We start from the raw sequence: 21,829 nt of genomic DNA, 5'->3' as shown, positions 1-21,829 counted from the left end.
AGAATAATATATAATTATTGACCAAGGAGTGGGTAAGGCTAATCTATAACCAAATGGGATATATTATTTCAAGCACTAAAAGGGAAATTGGGTAGGATTAAATGGCCTGTAAGGCAGCTAACCAAGTGATTAGCTAATGTACCTGTGTGATGGTTTTGTTTGATTTGAATAATCATACATGAAACCCTTAGAAAAATTCACCAGACCCATACGTTTACTAAGATCATTAATATTGTTTGGAAAATGTACTTTTCTGGAACATTTTCATGTTTTGCAAGGTTAACATACATCCATTAGTACTTTTACTCCTAGAAACTGACATTTTGATGTACACAATTACAACTCAAGGTGCATGTAAACCCGCTTGCTGTAATGCTGCAGACACACACTGCAAAAATCAAAGTATGTTCTTCCATGATCTCAGTTTAATTTTAAATATTATTGGTGTATTGTAAATCTTCATTTGTCAAATTCAGCATGTCCAGTATCCTTGGCAATATTTGATGAAACTAAATTGAAGAGCTGTGAAAACTCTGCAGCAGCCTAGTCATCAGATACTTCTGAGGCTGGAATGTAAATGCAAAGCGTAAAGCTGACTTAGGAATTAAATTTACTGCAGTGAATCCATTGTCAAATTAACACCAAAGACCATTTTGCTTTTAGATCAATTAATGTTATCAAGTCAGGAAGAGGTGCAACTGAATGTTTCACTTGGCAGGGTCCATTTGGTATGTAATCCCAAATCTGTCATCACGTGTAATTTGCCATCTTTCGCTGGTGAAATGAAGCTATTACAAGGCGAATTGCTTTTAGCAACAATGCCCGCCTTTTTCTTCTGTCATTAAGAGCATGGTGTATGTAATGAACTGCTTTCCCTGGGATTTTGTACTGCTACTGAAAGGCAGTAACTTCCCTCTCCAATTCTTTTTAACACCTTTATTAAATTATCTTTTAAGACATAAGCACACTTACATTAATAGAAAAGAAAAGAGAGACTAGTCCGCATAGGGAGAGAAGTCAGCAAGCAAAGGAGAGTAGTATTGCTGGAATTAAATTCACCCTCAAGTCTTTGTGAGTGCCTTCATGAGGTGGACCCTGTTTTTCACAAAGTTTCACCAAGACGACACTGATATATAGACTGTATTTTATATAGCATATATCTTAGACAGAAGTAGGTTAAAAAATAAAAGATAGCTGGGTGCAAAATACCCAGGATGAAAAAGTGCCCGATCCTGGTTGGTGCAGTGGTGCCAGGACTGGAAAAAGTTATGGTGTAGAATCCTCAAGACATGGAAACATTTCTACAATGGGGCTAGGCCAGGCCCAGGGGGAGGATGGCCACCCTGTTGTAGAAAGAAGCAACTGTCCACCAAAATCACAAAAAATGATAGGCCAAAAAAGAGCCATAAAGATGATAGAGTGGACTATTGAGGAGAAGAAAGAAATTGTGTATTGTTACAATTATGCAAGAAGTCCAGAATTTCCAGACAAAAGATTTACAAAAAGATTGAGAGAAATTAGAGGAAAGAAAAAAACTTCCACAAAAAAAACTGTCAGAAGCTTCAAAAAAAATTTGCATTCATTAATATAACAGATTTATGAAAAGCATTATTTAGATCAAGAAACCTTTGGCCATTTGAAAAAGAAGCGACTGAGGATATGCAGAAATATAAAGAACAGAATCTAGAGACTTTTGAAAGGTATAAAAAAGAAATATGGTTATGGGAAAGAGAGAGAGAGAGATCTGATGTGGTGCAATGTTTATGCAAAGGAGAAAGACAAATGAATCAACACAAAAAGGCAGCCCCAAAGATATTTAAAGAGAAATACAGGCAAAGGCATTCAGATATGGAAAATGTCACAGTAAACAAGATATCGCAAAGAGGGAATGTAGAACAGAAGATTAATAAAGCAGAAGTTAAAAAGATGATAATGGAAGTTATGGGATATCTGCATAGTGAAAGAATTAGTGTAGAAAGTCAAACACAGGTTAGATCACAGCATGATGACACATAGAGTCCCCAAAGTAAGAGAAACAGGAGGAGAAGGAGACATCTGAAGAAATATGGACATGGGAAAGAAAAAGAGATTTAATATGGTGCAATATTTATGCAAAGGAGAAAGCAACTAATCAATACAAAAAGAGCAGCACCAAAGATATTTGAAGAGAAATACAGGCAAAGTAATCTGTACATGGAAAATTTTACAATATGAAAACAAAGAGGAAAAGCAGAAAAGTGGACTAGTAATGGAAAAGTTAAATAGAAACTGAGGTTGTGGATTATCTTCGAATTGAAGGCTTTAGTATAGAAAATCTGACTCGGATAACATTGCAGCAGGACAGAACAATGGATCCCTAAATTAAGGAGAAACCAGTGGAGTGGGAAACATCTGATCAGGTGCCATATAAGATACTTTGGAGCCTTCCATAGGAAACCAGCACAGACATTCGGTTGGAGTTGCACAGCAAGTGAAGGAACAGCAAACTGTGGCCACTGATACAGTCAATGTTGTGGAGTGATAGGCCAGTGAGTTCCTATATGAAAGAGCAATGGATAAGACAGGATGAAACTGAAGAGAATGTGGCACAGGAAGATGCTCTGGGACTTTCTATAGAATGCTCGCAAAAAAGGGAGAACAAAGAATGTGTCCTCAGTTTAGAAGAAAATGATCTAATAGAAGAGTTGCTTGATTTAATAGAGCTAGAGAGACATATTTATATCAGTGAAAGAAAGACTACAGAAAGTCAATAAATGCTAAAAAGTTAGAAGCTTGATAAAACAAATGAACACAGTAAGGTGTAGGACTGTTCAAAGAGATTCATGCAGTATAACAGAAGTAAATCGGATATATTACTATGCGGCTAAATTAATAACAGGTAGTCTTACCACAAGAACACAGGGTAGTAAGGAAAAGGAATGGGAGAAATCGAATGATATCATGGAAGTATCAAATAGAGAAAGCTATAAAGCAATTAAGATGAGAAGCGTCACTGTTAAGAGTATAGAAGAGGGAATAGATAAAAATGCTCAAAGATAGACATGATAAAAGCAATGCGCAGTATCAGAACAGATCAGGATCTATCATGCACTGTTGTAGATGATAAACTAAAACTGTCAGCACAGGCAGAAATACTTAGAAGATATGCAGATAAATATAAAGGAAAAGTGCAAAATAAGTAATTTATTGATCATTCAAAAAGGTTTTGTAGAGAATTGGGAAACAAGGCAAAAGGAATTGAAACACCACGCAAAAAAAGAAGAACTAGATACATTTTCGAGAGCTCTATGAAGATCCTGTGAAAGATAACAAAAATGCTAAATGGATAGAAGAAGTAAAAGAAAGAATAAGAAGTTCAAATGTACAGGATATGAAATAGGATGAAGTAATGTCCAGAGAGATTGAAACAATTAAGAAAAGCTCCTAATTGGAAAACCTCAGGCTTAGATGCAGTTCCTAACATTTGGCTGAAAGTATTATCATCTTTACATGAAGAATTACGCATGAGTAAGAACTGTTCATATGCGCACCCTGAATAGACACTAACCTGGTTAACAACAAGAAAAACAATACTCCTAACCTGCAAGCTATCCTAAAACCTATAGACCAACACCCTGCCTTCCAACAATGTATAAAACTCTACACCGGAACTGATGCCAACAGATTTCATAGTCTTTTAGAAGAAAACTCATCATGGCAATAGAGCAAAAGGGTAATAAAAGAAAGTCATATGGAATAAAGGATCATTTGTTGTTAAAATCATAATGGAGAACTGTAAAAAAGAGAAAAATCTAATGATGGAGAATTGTAAAAAAGGGAAGACTCTTAAGTATGGCATGGATAGACTATTAGAAAAGCATTTGACAGTATCCCGCATTCATGGATAAAAGAGTGCTTAAAATGTATAAGATACATTCTACACTAATCGATTACATTACAACGCCATGAAACAGTGGGAAACCACTTTGCAGTTAAGCCATGATAAAGAATATTATTATTCCAGGGATAAAATTCAAAGGGGAATATTCCAGGATGACTCTGTCACCACTGCTCTTTTGTCTTGCCCTTAATCCATTAAACTGTCTACTTAACAGATTTGGTCATGGCTTCAATTTGGCTCTCGGAAAACAAAGTGTATGGATGTCTTATCTTTTTGTATATGATTTAAAGCTGTATAGTTCATCAGATGAGGAACTGAAAGCACAACTCCAAGAACTTTTTTTAGATGATAAAAGAATGTCATTTGGTCTTGATAAATGTGCAAAAGCAACCTTTAAAGCAGGAAAGCTGCAGCACCAAGAAAACATCAGTTTGGGACAGGAACATGATATAATTGAACTTGAGCAAGTGGAAGTATATAAATATTTGGGAATTGATGAAGGATCAACAGTAACATATGAACAAATGTGAATAAAACTTAAGAATATTTTAGAAGACTAAAATTACTACTGAAAACAGCGTTGACATCTAGGAACAAAGTCCAAGCTATAAACCAATTTGCTCTTCCTGTCCTAACTTGCAGTTTTGGATTGATTGACTGGCCCCAAAAGGTGTTGGACAGGAAAACAAGGATGCTTCATGCTCATGAAATGATTTATAAAAGTCTGTGCATACCAAGACTATGTATTCCTGTTAAAGAAGTATGGGCCTCTGTGAACTTGATTACATGTATAGATCTGCAGTTGTGGGACTGTACACATACCTGCTGACCTCACAAGACCCAAATGTATTGAAAGTTTTGAAACATGAGGAGAATAAGTCTAAGATCACTTCCCTGTGTATTTTAGCAGAAGCATATCGGAGTCAAGTGGGAATGGAAATCAAACCAGAAGTAGATAAAAATCAGGCAGCAACTGAATGTGCCTCAAAACAAAAGAAGAATATAAGGTGAAGGATCAGATGAGAAGGCAAGAAATGTGGAAAATGCATAAATATAGTTGCAAGTATAGAAAACTCTTGGAACAACCTCATGTTGATCAGGATCCAACACTAGAATGGTTAATGAGAGGTGAATTTAAACCAAAAGACAAAAAGTTAATGTTGGCGGCCCAAGATAGTGGACTATGAACTTGTTGGCTTACAAAGTCCATTGAACATTTGGGAGAAAGAGACAAATTTAGGTTTTGTAAAACAGAATTGGAAACAGTTGCACATCTTGTTGTTCGTTGTAATATATTAATGGCATAAGGAGTGTATACTGAAAGGCATAATAACGTGGCAAGACTGTTGCACTGGAGATTGTGCAAACATAATATTGAGGTAGCTGAAATACACTGGAAACATGAGCCACAAAGCATTATACAGTGATGGTTTATATCACATGGGATCACTGATTACCAACAGTTCAAAAAAAAGATGCTAGAAAACCAGATATAGTAGTCCATAAAAAGAAGACAAAAGTAGCATTGATCACCGAAATTGCTACACCCGGTGGCTACAGTGTCTTACATACAGAGACACAAAGTCATAAAATACCAGGATTTGCAGGCAGAAATGAGGGCAGTGTGGAAGAAGGATACCCAGACAGTTCCAATAGTAATAACGGGTCTTGTATAAAAGAATTTACAGTTGTACTTAGATATGTTACCAGTACATGTAATTCCATATGAATTGCAGAAGGAGTCATTACAGGGCACATTCCCGGTGCTGTGAAGAGCACTTTTGGCTAATATCAGAGACTGAAGCAATACTAATTTCATGAACTTTAATCATACGTTAACTTAGGAATGGGGTCTGTTCCCGTCATGGTATTAAAAACCAAAAAGATTTGGAGAAATTAAAAAAGATAGAAAATAAAACATTATTAACATTTGCCAAATACATGCATTACATGCTACATATTTTCTTTATTTTAAACCAGTATTTATCCCAACTTTATATAAATTTCTCAAGTCAAGTTCTGCCTTCCCTTAAACCTCGCTCCTCCTATTGAACATTATTATTCACATATTCCCACAAATTCCATTCTTTTCTATGTAATTGGCTCCTTTCCTTTTGTAAAGGTCCCACCTCTAGTTCATTTATCTCCTTAGCAGTATTCAGTACTTCAGTTTGCAGGTGGTTTAGATTTTAATTTCAGTTTTCTAGTAATTGCTTTTTTTTGGCAGCCAGTGTAATTAAACTTAATAAGGCCTTACTATGTAAAGGCAGTTCAGATTCTTGTGCCCTAGCACAAAAGAATAATTTATTTTTATTTATTTATTTTACATTTGATTACCGGGTAAATGTCCAGCTGGGCTAGAAGCCCGTTTTCAACGGACACCCAAGGAGAAAAGCTCCATACAAAAACAAAACAGCAATTTATATTTAAACAGAGAAGTACAATAAAGCAAACACAATAAAACAAATAGTACAAATAAGATAGTGATGCCAAAATTGCATGTATAATAAAATGCATCAAAAATATGGTTTAAATAGAATCAAATGAAAGCTGCTCTGGAACAAACATTGGATAATAGACTATGTATATGGAGTATGAAGATAATTTCAATTTACTGCTAAATTAGTAAACGTAAAACAGTTGACACATCATTAGTGGCAGAATTTCATTATTTACAGCTATCTGGTCCCTCAACATTTCTGACAAAGTACTTTGCCAAATCTTTACAGCAAATTCTGTTCTAGACTTGATTAAAAACTCTTCCAGAGACGTTCTTTCGATTAGCACCCTCCCCCCCCCCCTATCCTTTTCTCTCTTCATATACGCTGGCAGTCACTGGTAGGGTAGGCAGTCAAAACCCTTAAGTCCAAACTTATGGTTTAGCCTCATCCCACTCTATTATCTTTCCCTCTCTAGTTATTTACTCACAGTACCTTAGTTCTTTCTCCAGTAATTTCACCCCCCTCTTGCCTATTTTATATTCCTCTACTTGCAATCATCCCTTTTAGTACAAGTCTCCTGTGAAGTACATAGAATTCTGAACTGTTAGTGGATCTACATCGGATTCTGGCAAAATGTTTCCATCAGGTGTCGCTGTCCAACAGCCAGGTTGCTTCTGCACAAGAACCCATCAGAAAGCTCCTTTCTCATGTCCATTGAATATTATATTCTGTATGGTGCTTGTTTTCCTTAAGAATCTGCATCCAGAATCATATTCGCTTTCCCTGTTTCTTGAACTTCCTTCCTGTTTCATCATCATCCTTTTCCACTTTGATTTATATGGCCTTCTGCTTGCATTATATATACGTGCCTTAACTGCATAATTCTAAAGTATTCTTGCAAATTAGTCAGTTCTAAACCACTATGTTCTGTGGGGAGGATCAGTTTATTCCACTTAACTCTTGCCCTCTTCCCATCCTTCTTGTCTTCAGCTTGAACCATTTCACACTCTATACCTCAGTCAGTTTTTAACTCAGCCTTTGACATTAGGTATTGTATTTTTTCTTGTTTAGACCCTCATTTGAAGTTGCACTAGTACTGAACTGCAACATAGTACACATACACAAGTTTGATGGTCCCACCAGAAGATCTGTTTCTCCATTTTGTGAATCTGTTGAGTTGGCAGATTTTAAAAATTCCATATAGACTACTTTAACAGAAATGTTTGGGTAACAAATTGTAGTAACTAAGTAAATTGTTGTTTTGATCTGGAATATAGGATCTGAATTGCCTAGACATAGTGGGGCCTTATTGAATGCAATGCTGTTGATTGGCAAAAAAGCAGTTACTAGATAATGAAAATTAGAATCTGAACTAACCATAGTGGAAGTTTTGAATATTACAAAGGCGTTAAAAGAACTGGATGTGGGATCTTTAGAAAAGGAAAGGAGCAAATTTTATAAACAAAAATGATGCTTTTAGGACAAACAGAATATTGCTCAGGAAGAAGAGTGAGGTTTAAGGGAGTGCAGAAATCGAGTAATTTATGAAATGTTGGAGTGATTTAAAACTGCTAAAATGAAAACATACATTTTCACAGTGATAATAACAGACACAGTTAATGTTTTCTTTTTGTTTTGTTGTGAAATATGTGAACTTGTGTCGCAAATTAAAATGTGATGATTAAATAAGGATGTTAAAAAACTGAACCACCACATTCACTGCAACCCCCATTTCTCTCGACAAGTGATTGGTTAGGATGGTTAAGGAGGAATGTGCAGTTATACAAAACTGGCATCTCACTCCCTTTTCATGATGGCCATCAACTCACCTTGAAAACCCAGCATCAAAAGATTATGAACCATCAAATCCAATTAATATAATCGCATCCGCTTTTGCTTTAAGAGGTAACTTAACATATGGTAGTAGATACAGCTGTTTTCAAAAGTTCTTTGAAGGTCATTACTCTACCTACTCGCTTGAGTAGATTTGCCAGCTTTCCCCAGGAGCAATGGGGCTCAGAAAGACAGGTGAGCTGGAACATCAGTCACCCCATCAGTCTGAACTGGGAAGATCAGAGCTAACTGCATTATCTTCTTTATCATCAATTGCAGTCTGTCTTGTTCCCTCAGCTTCTTCGTGGTTAGAGCTGATGGCTGTCTACATCGATTAATCATCATGTATTTACAGTTCCTCAAGGTGTTTCTGTAGAGGAGTGTAAAGTTTGTGTTCCACTTTTCTCTTATGGTGCTGAGAATTAGTATTCTGAACTGTTAATGACTTTGCATCAGATTCTGACAATCTGTTTCCATCAGATGTCATTACACAGCAGTCAGATTACTTCAATTCTGCACAGAGGTCGAACAAAAAGCTGTCTTGTACTTGAACCTTCATCCGTTTTTGTCTTCAAAATTGTCATAGTGCTTCTTTTTTTATGCATATTTGCTTCTGATGATTATATGCCCAGTAAGCTTGTTTCAGCTTAGGATCAAGTATTTGTTTTCCTGGTAATACTAATAGCAGCCTTTTATTTAACCCTCCAGCATGCCATCCTAGGTACGTTTTTTGAACAATGTTCCTTTTGCAGTGGAAGCCTAGAAACCTTGGTGTTAACCTCCTTTTGTTTTGGCTCATTAACCATGTGTTTACTATGTTTAAACTATGCCATTTTAATTTTTCTACTACCTTTCTTCTTCTCTTGTTTCTGTGATAGTGCAAAGACCTTCATAATATGCTCCTCTTTTTCTGGTTGGGAAAGCCGTTTTATCCGTTATCAGGCAAATAGCATGCCTGCTATCCTCATCTTTTTCATAGTCCTGAAGCTTGACGTCTCCTTGCAGCCTTGGAATCTTATGAACAAACTGTTCTGTCATTATCTTGTCCATTTCTTCCACACAGTTTAGTTCTTGTGCACTAAGCACCATAACCAACCATCTAAAACTTTCTTTCTCTGAACAGATTGAGATCAGTCGAATGGATACCCACGAGAATCTGTTTCATAATAAACTTCACTTTCATTCCTATTGTTTTAGGTGGAAAACCATGATACCAGGTGACTATTTCAGCATCATCTTCCTTTGGCATACTGTTTACCTATTCCTTAAATTTCATTATATTTTAGAAAGAAGATTTCGCCCAGTCCCACTGTGGTTTTAATCTCTTTTAGATTTGCTCCATGTGATGCCAGTAGCAGTTTTGCATTAGTTTAACATTTGAGTTTTGCTTGAAAGGTACCCTCTGTTGTCTTGTGACAGTGTACAAATGGAGTCTTTTGAGCTCATTGCACTGCCTTTCATCTGTCTGTTATGTATATTTATTTATTTTATTTTACATTTGTTAACCGGGGGTGTCTGACTGAGCCGAAAAGGCCCTTTTTCAGCAGAGGCCCGGGGAGAAAAGCTCCACAAAGAAAAACTACAGACACATTTAGTTATTTAGACATGATCAGTATACACACAAATTACAAGAGACATGTTTTTACAGTGGTATGCGGCACATCAACAGTTATAGTGGAGAGAACAAACAAAAAAAATATTAATTTTAAGAATAAAGGTACTTAATAGATTTGTGGTGTACAGCTGAAATTTGGAACATAGGTAGAATACATACATAGTACACAGGTACAATACATACATTGTAGATTAGCCAGTGTTTGTGAGTAAGATTGAAAACTATTATCAAGTACTCTAGATTTAGTATGTATATCTTATCCACTTTCACTAGCCTGAGTAGCAATCATGGCACTGCCAACTTTTCTTGAGATGTTGCCTGATGAGGTCTTTAAAGGAGGCTTTGGATGATGTGTTTTGAATGCTAGTGGGGGCAGAGTTCCAATTTTTAGCCACTGAACTACTATATAGTGCATCTCCAAAGCTATTGTAGCTGTTGGTGACTTCTAGTAGTAGTTTGCTTGATGATCTAATAATAATAATATAATAATGCCTTAAAGTTTGTCAGCTTATCCTCCATTTCATGTAATGCATCCAGCTTTTTTTCACCTTTTTCTGTTTCTGTGATTGTGGACCCTGTTAAAATCTATTATCAGCTTCTTTACACTGCCATCAGTGGTTACAGACCCTGTTAAAGTGCATTAGGTTCTTTATGCTGCCATCAGTGATTATGGACCCAGTTAAAGCCCATTATCAGCTTCTTTACACTGCCATCAATGTCAAATAGGACTTGATTACATTCTTTTTCTGTGACCACTGTTTTTAGCTTCCCTTTGTTTATTGAACCCGTATATCTTAAGCATGCAGTAATTTATACAACAGCTGCATTTTAGCCGGTTGATTATTGAAGATAAGCTCCCTTCTATCAAATTCTCTTTGTTCATCTTTTATCAGACCTTTCCATTACTGTAATTAAAAGCTGCACTTTCTCCTGTAAAGGGATGTTCTGATCTAATTTTGGTCTGGCTTTTTATTTTATTTATTTATTTTTATCCACTTGATTCTAGTACTAAAATAAATATAATGTTCAGACTGAGAACTTGCGCTTGTGCAGTTTTGGAACTTAATCTGAGCTAGCTGTGCCTGTCTCCAAACCTTAACCTGGCACAGTTCATTCATCTCGTACCTCTCTCTGTGGAAGCAAAGGTACCTTCGAGGAGGTTTTGTTTGCTTATTTTTGGGTGATATTACATGGATCCACTTTTTTGCCAAAGATTTAGGTTTGAATAGAGGTGCTTGGAGCTTACATATGGCACCAATTCTTCTGCTGTCCTCATACTTTTTGGAAACCTCTCCCATGTACTCTTGGCTGGCTTGTCAATGGAAAGATTAAAAGTAATGAAAAATCACTCTGGCATCTTCTTAAAACATAAAGAATGCATTTATTTAACAAGACAGTAGCAGAGAGCAGTATCTATGATTAACACTTTATTTATCTATCTTTCCTTTGTTGACTGAATTAGTCCCACTACTCTGTTGGCCTCTTTTCAGGGGAGATCTATTGTGATATTTATACTACTATGGGAAATTTGGCCAGGGAATCAGGGAAATTCCCGTACTCTTTTCGATAGGTGCTGTGGTATCTTTGACCTTCATCTGAGCTGCCACCATCTCAGGTAGACAGGACCTTGATTTAACATTTCATCTGAAGGAGAACACATCTGGGAGTGCAGGACCCACCTTAAACTGCACTGCAGTGTCCCCAATCGATCTGCCTGGTGAGGGGAATAAAACCCACAGCTTTCTGCACAAGAGGTGGGTGTGCTACCTGTTGCACCACCGACATCAAGGAATTTAGCAGATCAACAGCTAGCAATCCATCGTTTGTCCTGATTCAGGCATTTCACCATTTTGTAACTTTTCCTTTTATAACCTTTTTAGTAAAATCTGCATGTAAGAAGGCATGTTTTCCTGCTGATAGTCACATTCTCTCTGATGAGACTCGTATTCAAACTTCTCTGGGTCCAGTTTCACCATTTAGCCAGTATTTGAAGCTGTATTCCAGGTAAATTGTCATTATAACTGCATCCTGAGGAAAATAAACACTAAAACAGAGAGAGAAAACAATGGTAACACAACAATTTACAGGTATTTACTTCTGTCCTTTTTTTCCTGCTTGACTTGCAACCTTTGCACTTCAGTTTTAACCTTCATGTTACTGGTGGACACAAACAAGAAGGCTTTTATTCTATTTTCACTAATGTAGTCAATGTGTAATATCACAGGGTGTGTTGACACCAAGTGCACACATCCTGATAGTAAGATGTTCCTTCAGAAGTAGTGGATTGTAATTGGTGGGGAGAAGGAAGCCTGCTGTAGGTCCATCCCCTTGTAGATTGATTAATAAGAACATATTAAAATGTGTTGTAGTGCATTTCTGGTGTAATGAGCATTATTGTCTTCATTATTTTATTTTGCCTCTCTAGATACATGATGCTGATCAATAAAAAAAATGAGGTATATATGATTGATCGAGATAACTCTGTTTTTCGTGTGGACAATCTGGAGTTCCCTTTTCGGAAGGATCTTCATGTTCATCTTACAAACACCTTGCTGGATGGGGTAAGGCAACAGTAACTTGCCTTTGTTTTTTTGTGCGTATGTTACTACTCTTGCTTTTATGTTTTGTTGCATTGTGCATAGCAATCAAATTTGTAATTTTTAGTCTCTCATCCCTTTTGTGACTGTCACCTCTCTCTCCAGTTGACCCTTTCATTCTTTCCAAACTCCAGCATCCTAGGAACGCAAGAGAGAGAGAAAGAAAAGCCAAGAATCATGGCAGTCATCTGCTGTAGGATGGCAGAGTTTTTTGCTTGCTCTTAACACCCCCTTTGTTGCCTGGGAAACATGATGCACTGCCTGGTGTATAGTTCCATATAGAGTGTGAATTTCTATATACCTGTAGTTCCAACTAGAATGCACATAACAATCTTTAGTGGGCTTATACTCTCTCAAATTTCTAGGAATGTCTTGCCATCTTAGGGCTTCCTTCAGTTGTAGATTTTGCTGTGGGACTCTGCCAATAGCCTATGTTCATAGTGGTTAAATTCCCATTAGTTGCATATTCACATTCCAGCACCTAGGCCACCAAATGAACTCCAACCATTTGGTTGTGTTAAGGGCCAAAATGTCTACTTCACAGAGTTGTCTTTTTAAGCCGTCAGAATTGGTTATTGCAGACTAGCTTTGATGCTCTTAAAATGTACACATGTGCATGCATTTTTTTCCAAGTTGTCCACATCTGCAAAGTTTACTGTTGTAAAAGGGAGTTTTTATATTTCTGTATAATTTTTGTGAATTGCTAAAGTGCTATAACTGCATTGAAGAAATTAGTTCCTGTCAGTAGTTTTTCCCAAAACCGGATTGCTTTACTGCAATTCCTAGCTTTTTCTGTGCTTAAAGGATGTGGTCCTGATGGAAAGGTACATTTGCTTGGAACTCCTCAATAACTTCTTGCTTTAACAGTCTCTCAGCACTGTGTATTGTCATGCATCTGTCACACTATTCATTTCTTCCTTTGTGGATTGCTTCTGTTTTATACCAGCATTACTTGTACGTCCCGAGTAAGTGGAATCCTCAGTCTTATATTTACCAGTCCATTGAATGTTTTATATATGGGTGAAGCTATTAAGTTATCCACCTTATGCAGAAGAGAAATGTCTAAATGCCGTTGATAAGAGCTTGTCCTTGTAATAGTTATGTTTTCCTACCATCAGATAAAAGTTTCATGTGGCCAGTGAGCTGATAAAGGCAACTTTTGCATTTGTATTGCTGGTGACTCCGTTTTGACAAGGATCATACATGCTGAAATCTAGTTTGGTGGAAGTGAGACAGTTGAGTGAACAGAGATAGCCTTCCTTTCTGGGAGGGGTGCAAGAGAGGTTTGTACTGCTTTGCAGTCGTTTAGTGGAGACCATGTTCTACAGCCAGCACATATGGGCATGGATTATTTTAATGTGTCTGCATTGGCGTTTGTGAACTGATATAGTTGTTGCTAATGTGGCATCCTGAATAGGCAGCAAGAGTAAGTCATAGCAGAATGCCCCACCTGTAATGTGATCGTAGTTAGAATCTTTCTGCCCAGCTCTTTAACTTTTCATAAGACGGAGTACATAGGTGTGTCCTTAAATGGAATTTTTAAAAGTTGTCAGGATTGCTTGTTTGCCATATGTTAATAAATGTAGGAGTGTGAAAGTTAAAAAGAGGGAGTCTTTAGAAGATTTTTTTTTTTATTGTTTTGCACACTACCCATTGATGGTGGTGTGCTTCTTGCCATTTCTTGAAATCACATTAATACTTTTTTATTGTAATTTATGTCACTATTTAAGACTGTAGCATTGCATTTATATTTGTTTTATTAAAATAATGGTGCTAACCACCTGTACTCTTGTGGGGTACTTTTATCACAAAGTGTGTGACCTTGATAAAGTTGCATTAATTAACTGAAAGGATGTAGGTGGAATATATGTCCATGTTTCTTTAGGCATATGGGGTTCCAGGCGAAATCCTGTTTAGGGAGGTGTATTGCAGAAATAGGGAATGAGTGTGATACATCCCATGTTTCCCTATCTGTTTTGCTTTTTCTTGGGCTATTCTGAAGTCTGATTAAGGTTTTTCAGGTAGATTATGTAATTTTTTTAAGGCTTAGAAAGAGGCAAGCAGGTTGAGTATTTATTTTTTTAAATAAGTATCTTTATTGAATCACAGCTAAAACAGTGACACAGGTACACATGCATTAATGTAAAAGAAAACAAACAATAGTAACATTTTTTCATGCACTGTACACATGTTAATTTGTCTAACACTGAAAGCCGGTTTGGTTGCATCCTTCCCTTATACATTCCTTTAACTCTTTATTAATTACCATCCCCAACTAAAAAAGAGCAGGTCATAAACACCCTCTCTAAGGCCAAAAACACAGCATCTATGGGACCTGATAACTTCCCAGGTCACGTCCCACATGGGCTCAGACAAGAAAAAGCAACACTGCCTTGTACTCTTTTCAATCATAATCTAAGCAGGGCTTCATCCTGGCTGAATGGAAAATGGCCACCATTATCCCCTTGCACAAAAGTGGTGCTTCCACTGGCCCTGGGAACTATAGACCTATTAGCCTGACTAGCCTTATCTGCAAGGCCATGGAGTGAATCATCATGGGTCTTATCAGCAAAGTTGTATGCAATCTCCAAACACTTGACCCTACTCAGTTTGGATTTGTCAAAGGGAAATCATGCCTGTTAAACCTGGTGGACTTCTTTGAGACAGTCACCAAGGCTGTGGACGAGGGGGAATCTGTCCATACAGCCTACCTAGACTTAACCAAGGCTTTTGACACTATCCGCCGCTCAGACATCATTAGCAAACTTACCCAGCAAGGTATGAACCCATATATCATTAGATGGTTCGCTAACTGGCTCACTGAAAGAACCCATATAGTCAAAATAGGGGAATCCACCTCCTCCTTGTATCACATAACCTTACCCACACTGCTATTAACTCCCCAAACTCCTCTCTGATCACATACTGGATTTCTGATCCCCTGTAGGCTTGGTCATCTGAAACGGTACTTTTAACTGTAGAATCGTACTTGATATATTTTCTTCTCTTACCAATGTACAACTAACATTGTCTTTTTACCTATCTTCTATATCTTCTTTTACCTGAACTGTTTTATTAATTTCTTGTTATATTACTATGCTCAGCATACATGATGAAACCTGTTTTGTGTAGTATGCTGGATGTACTGTAACTGACATTGTCTTTTACCTATGTCCTATATCTTCTTTTACCTGGAGTGCTTTATTAATTTCTTGTTATATTACTATGCTCAGCATACATGATGTAACCTGTTTTGTATATTATGCTGGATGTACTGTATTTGTATAACTTGATGCCGGAGCTTTTTTCCCTGGACTTCTGCTGAAAATGGACCTGGTCCAGTCGGAATTTCCCGGTTAACAAATGTAAAATAAAATAAATAAACAAACAACAGCAGACCTGTAACGAGTGGTGTTCTATAGGGATCAGTCCTGGGACCTTTACTGTTTGGACTCTATTTCTCCGAAGTACAAGTTAAAACTAAAGGTCTGTGGCTGACAAAGTTTGCTGATGACTGCAAACTGGGAGTGGTCATAGAATTTCTAAACAATGTCAGCATCCTACAAGAGGTTCTTACACAAACAAATGATTGCTGCCAAAGTCATGGCCTTAAAGTAAGGGCATTGCATCCAGGAAAAAAAAGAAGTTACAACCTTACTGTACTCTTCCCTGATCAGGCCAATAATTGAGTACACCGGCCCTTTTGGTGTGTACCTTTCCAAGCATTTGCAGCAATTGGAGAGACCACAAAGGTTCCTCACAAGGAAAATTCAAGGTCTTCAGTATCAGTCCTATGTGGATTGTCTAAAATCACTGTCAGTTTATTGTGTTTCATGCAGACTACTCAGAGGCAATCTCTTCCTTGCATATAAGGCAATTTTTTACCTTGCTTTATTGGATATGCTGCATATCCGCAAGTCAAACAGTATACGGGTTACTCGCTCTAAAGACCTTAACCTGGTATGTGACTTTAATAGAATGTGCATGAGGGACAGATTTGTCTCCCAGAGCTTACCACACCTTTGGAACGGACTCCCACTTCATGTGAAACAGAGCACCTCATTGGCCGTCTTAACCGCAGTCTGGACGATTGGATGGGTAACTGTAAATTCACTCTGGGGTTTCCACCTGTGTCCCTCTTGGACAGGGGCAATTGGTGCTGATCGTGGAAATAAGGGTAGACCTTGGCTAGGATTGTAAGGGGCCCCAGGGCCATTAGCCTAGCAACTTCCTATAATCCTATACACTTCCTCTGGTTGGTAAAAATATGCCTGACCTGTATGTAAAATTAAAGAGACTAAAAATATTCACTGCTTGTGTCTTACTATCCATATTTATATTCAAAAGCTAGTGTAACAGAATTCTTTTTAAGTCCTGCACATACTTCATCTTGTCGTGTCCCCATAAATATGAGTATTGCTGAGCCAATGCATGTGCGAGTACTTAGTTCATTGCTGCAGCATTTGTGTTTCCTTTTGGAAAACCAACAATCTTTATTTCCTTTATCTTATTCATTTCAAGTAATGCTGTGCAGCCCTCATGCATGGTACACTTATGTTTTTTTACTACTTCAGTGGCTGACACTGTAATATCAATATTTCTTTAAATGACTAACAATCGGTACCAGCTCAATACCCAAGTTTCCACCCAACTTCCAAGCATTATTACACTGTGTACATTTTTCTACATTAAAAACAGTTATTCCATTTTTCCTCTGTTCCACTTCAATCTATTACCAGAAATAAAGAGTAAGAAAACTATATACAACAACTAATGAATTCACCCCCACCCGTCTTAAAACTCTATACATTTAATTTCTCTTTGGTGTCTTACAAATCCTTCTAATTTTTTAAACTTATTTATGCATCTGTGGTTATTATATCTTACCAATTATTCCTTTTCTTCCTCCATTTGTTATTACACTTCACTCCAGCATCCTTTTCTCTTCTCCCCCTTCCTTTATTTTATTCATCAAATCCTTCACCTTCTGCACTGTTAGTATCTGTCTCCTCTACCATTTTCTCATTATTATTTTTTACTAACTCCCATCAGTAATCCTATTAAGGCCTTCCTCTCTTTGGGTATTCCTTCTTGATAACCTATCAAAGATAGTTTTGAGGTAATTTGGGTGTTAGCATCCATTATTGCTTTCACTGACTGATTTATACCTACTGTAAAGCTGTCCAACTGCATACATTCCCAGAAAATATGCTTCCAGGTCCCTTTAGCTTTGCTACATCCTGAAACATAGTTGACAATCTACTTGGAGTATAAAAATGCTTATGTAGACATTTCCAAGCAAAGATCCTAAATTTCCTAGGTTTAGTGCAAATGTTTGGAATCTTAATAATTTCCACCCATTCCTGTCTAGTTATTTCCCACCCTATCTCTTTCTCCCGTTGTGCCCTCGCCTCTTTGATCTGCTCTGCATTTCCCCTTATCCATTCTTTGCTAATTTTTAACAATTTTTTTCATTTCCTTTCCTTGCAGTCTCCTCTCTTCCGTCACCTTCAAAAGTTTTGGCATCCCCTTTCCTGATCACCTTCTTATGCCATTTACCCCATCTCGACTTCGGTGCCTGATAATTCTAAACTCGTATTCAGTTGGTACTCGCACTGTATTTGTTGCCAGATTTTAAGTTGTCCCCTTTAATCATCTAACACCAATATCGAACCTTATTTTGTTTCTTCTTCCATCTGCATAAGTTACTTTTATCTTGCACATCCTTTCACAACACCCTGATTTCTACTATCCTTTCTCGCCACATTTCCATCCCCGTATCCTTCCATTCCATCAACGAGGTTTTGTTTACCCCTCTCATCCATTCTTGCTTCCACTCATTTTGTTGCCCCTCCTTTAATAATGTCACAATGTCTCTACCCTTCTGCCAGTGCTTCTCCTTACTTCTCAACATTTTTTCCAGTCTGATTCATATTGATTTTCTATAGGTAGATACTAGGCTATCTGCCCTAGGGCATTTACAAGCCTAGCCAGAGTGTATTTGCTTCCACCTCCCTATTAGATTAGCCTACTGTGCCTCTGTAAAGTAGGTCACAGAAGGTACCCTTTTAAGATTAGTTTACTGTGCCTCTGTCTAGCAGGGACACAGAAGAGATCCCAGGGGTGAATTTGCGATTTCCCATCCACCCGTCCAGATTTCGCTTGAAGATGGTCAGCGAGGGGCTATGTCTAACATGAATTGGGATTCTATTCCAGAGTGAGGGGAGCCTCTGGGAAATGAATCTGTCCCTCCAGCATGTCCTATTTATTTTTGTGCTGAGGTTTAGGTCCCTGGAGCGTGTAGCTCTACGGGACTTGGATTTTTTGAGGTGGGGCATGTCCATTAATTCTGGGTTTGACATGGCTTTGTACGTCAGGCATAGATCGCCTCTGAGTAGGTGGTAAGCAACTGAGTAGAGCTGGAGTTTCTTTAGTCGAGCTGCATAGGACATCTGTTTGTAGCCCATGATCCTCTTGGTGAGGTACTTTTAGGGTCTCTCCAGTTGCTGCAGGTGGCGGGTAAGGTACATCCCAAAAGGGGCATTGTATTCAATTATGGGCCTGATGAGTGACGAGTAGAGGGGCACAATGATCTCTCTTGATCTAGATGCGAACCCTTTTGTGATTAGGTGGGCTATATAGAAGGTCTTTCTAACCACTTTGGCAATGTGATTATCAAAGGAGAGATTACTATCTACGTTGGTCCCCAAATCTCTAATTACTTCTTCCGTACTTAATGGATTACCACCTATGTGGTAATTTGTGGGCACCTTGTTTTTCCCAAAGGGGATGACTATGCACTTTTTAGCATTTAGCTTGAGGCCGTGGCACTGGCACCAAGCATCCGTCTCTCTCAGACCCTTTTGGTGGATGCTTGTGTCAGCTGGAGATTCGATTATGGCCCCCAGTTTGCAATCATCTCCGAACTTTGTCAGCCATAATCCCCCCGTGTTAGCCTGAACCTCAGAGAAGTATATACCGAACAGGAGAGATCCCAGAACTGAGCCCTATGGGACGCCACTTGTAACAGGTTTGGATTCGGACATGGCACCTGCGATTCTGACCATGTGGGTTCTATCTCTGAGCCAGTTTGCAACCCATCTTGTGATATAGGGGTTGATATTTAAGCTGGTAAGCTTATTTATGATGCCCGAGTGGGGTATTGTTTCAAAGGCTTTTGCGAGGTCCAGGTAGGCTGTGTGGACTACCTTGCCCTCATCTATGGCTTTGGTAACTGTTTCAAAGAAATCAACTAGGTTTAAGAGGCAAGATCTGCCCTTAACAAAGCCGAATTGGGTAGGATCCAGTGTCTGGAGGCTCCCAATGTCTTTGTTTATGAGTTCCGTGATAATACTCTCCATAGCTTTACAGACCAGACTAGTCAGGCGTATGGGTCGATAGTTTCCGGGGTCAGTTGTGGCACCTCCTTTGTGGAGTGGGACCACTGTAGCTGTACGCCATTCTTTGGGTACATATCCTGTATTATGGCTAAGTTTGAATAGTGACTTAATGTGAGGGTTCAGTTCTTCTTTTGGGACACTGTCCGGTCCCATAGATGCTATGTTTTTTGCTTTGGAGAGGGCAGCTTTCACCTGTGCATCTGTGATGTCAGGGAGGTTACATTCAGTTGGGATAGGCATTTGCTCCTTTGGGGGGGAGGGGAGGAGAAGTTTGCGCTGAATCTGTCTGCCAGGATGTTGGCTATGTCTGTAGGTTCGGTATATTTTGTACCATTATGCAACAATTCAGAGCATATCTGGGAGTTTCCGCCCATGTTCCTGACATAACTAAAGAAGGCCTTGTGATTATCTTTAGTGTCTAGGGCAATTTTTCTTTCGAATCTGGCCTTTGATGATTTTATGAGGGATCGAAGTTTCTTGCTAATACTGATCAGAGATGCCTTCCCTTTTTGGGATTTTGCTCTGTCATGTAGTAGCTTCCTCCTTCTTTTGTATAGCTTATTTATGGCCGGGGTCCACCAGACCGGTCTCCTGTTTTTGGAGGAGTGAGTAACTCTTAGTATGCTTGTTAACCAGTATTTTAACAGTCTCTCTATCAAATCTGGTACTCCCAATCCCCATCTCTTTTGCCTCCAGTAATTTTTACCATTTCCTCCTTTCCTGTGCTTCATCCCATATAAAGTCCCTACATAGATACTTAACTTTCTTCAACAGTTTTTCTGTAGAAGTCTCCAGAACATTTGTGCTAAATATTCAAACTGAGGCATAATATACAGCTGTAGTATCTTCATTTTCTGGTCTAAATCTAGATTTAGTATTTTCTAAGTCTGTAACTGACTCTTTAACCTGCCGTATGTCCTCTCAAATGAAACATATCGCATCCTCAAATCTACTACTCATCCATATCCCCAAAGCAGAATAGTCTACTTTCTCCTTTACATCCCACCCTTCATTCTCTCTTCTCCAATCGACTTACTGAGCACTCTAATAGCCTGGGTTTTATCTTTATTCACCTTATATCCTGAGATTTCTCCAAATTGATTCAAAATACTCCATAATGCCTCTTTATCCTCTTCTCATTTAGATATAGTAAGCAAAATATATTCTGCATACAGGACCTCCCTGTCTGGTGCTCCTCCCTACTAGCACCTCCTCTGAAAGTCTAGCTCTAATCTTAAAACCTTTCAGTCGCTCTTTCATTAAGTTTCTTCATTGTGAATATCCATTGGTCTGGCATGCCAAATTCTTGTTACCCTAAACAGATATCCCCATCTTATCCTGCCGAAGGCTTTCTCCACATCTGGGAGATAAAAATCCAACCTTCCATACTTGTTTGTTGAGCTTCCTTTATTAACAGCATAGCTTTAATTAAATTATCTGTAGTCATACACCCTCTAACAAATCCTGATTATCCTTAATTATTTTCCCCAATGTTGTACTTAATCTTCCTGCTTGAATCTGCATAAAACATTTGTAATCATGGTTCAGTACAGAGATCAGTCTGTATGATGCTGGTCTCACTGGGTTCTTGCTTTGCCTTCTTTGCAAATAACCCATATTATGACCTGTTTCCAAGATTTGGGAACCTCTTTACTAATCAACACCTGATTAAATATGCTATTCCTTCTTTCTAACAACCTTTCTTTCTGTAGTTCCCAAACCTCAGTTGCGATTCCATCAGTTCCTGGACTCTTCCGCTTCACCATCTTATCCCATGCCTGTTTTATTTTTTCTGTCTCTATAGGTTTAACTAATATCTCTCTTTCTTCCTCAGTTATTTGTGACATCCTTGGTAAGTGCTATTCCATATTCCTTGTTCCATCTCTGTCTGTTCTCATCTGCTTCTTGATACAAGTTCAGACAGTGTTCTCTAAATTTATTTAATCTCTTCAAATTCAACTGCCACTGCCTCCTCACTATTTGTACATATTTTAAATAACCTCTCTCTACCTCCTGCTGTCGTAATTATAGGGCTACTTTAGAATTCTCACTAAAAAAATTTT

At 38.1% G+C, this 21,829-nt stretch overlaps 1 protein-coding gene across 1 annotated transcript in view; it reads left to right on the top strand.

The window, feature by feature from the left end:
* Window positions 1-21,829, top strand: part of RNGTT (RNA guanylyltransferase and 5'-phosphatase) — a 2,413,358-nt gene that overhangs the window by 1,051,387 nt on the left and 1,340,142 nt on the right. Inside the window, exon 9 of the mRNA XM_044066976.1 lies at window positions 12,195-12,330. Within this exon, the coding sequence (XP_043922911.1) occupies window positions 12,195-12,330 (136 nt within the window). The remainder of the gene's footprint in view (window positions 1-12,194; window positions 12,331-21,829) is intronic.

The sequence above is a fragment of the Protopterus annectens genome, chromosome 1.part0 (genome assembly GCF_019279795.1).
Source record: "Protopterus annectens isolate FY-2018-M chromosome 1.part0, PAN1.0, whole genome shotgun sequence".
In the NCBI taxonomy this organism is placed as follows: Eukaryota; Metazoa; Chordata; order Ceratodontiformes; family Protopteridae; genus Protopterus; species Protopterus annectens.
The sequence above is the reverse complement of the archived record's forward strand: the minus strand, read 5'-3'. Positions and strand labels throughout refer to the sequence as shown.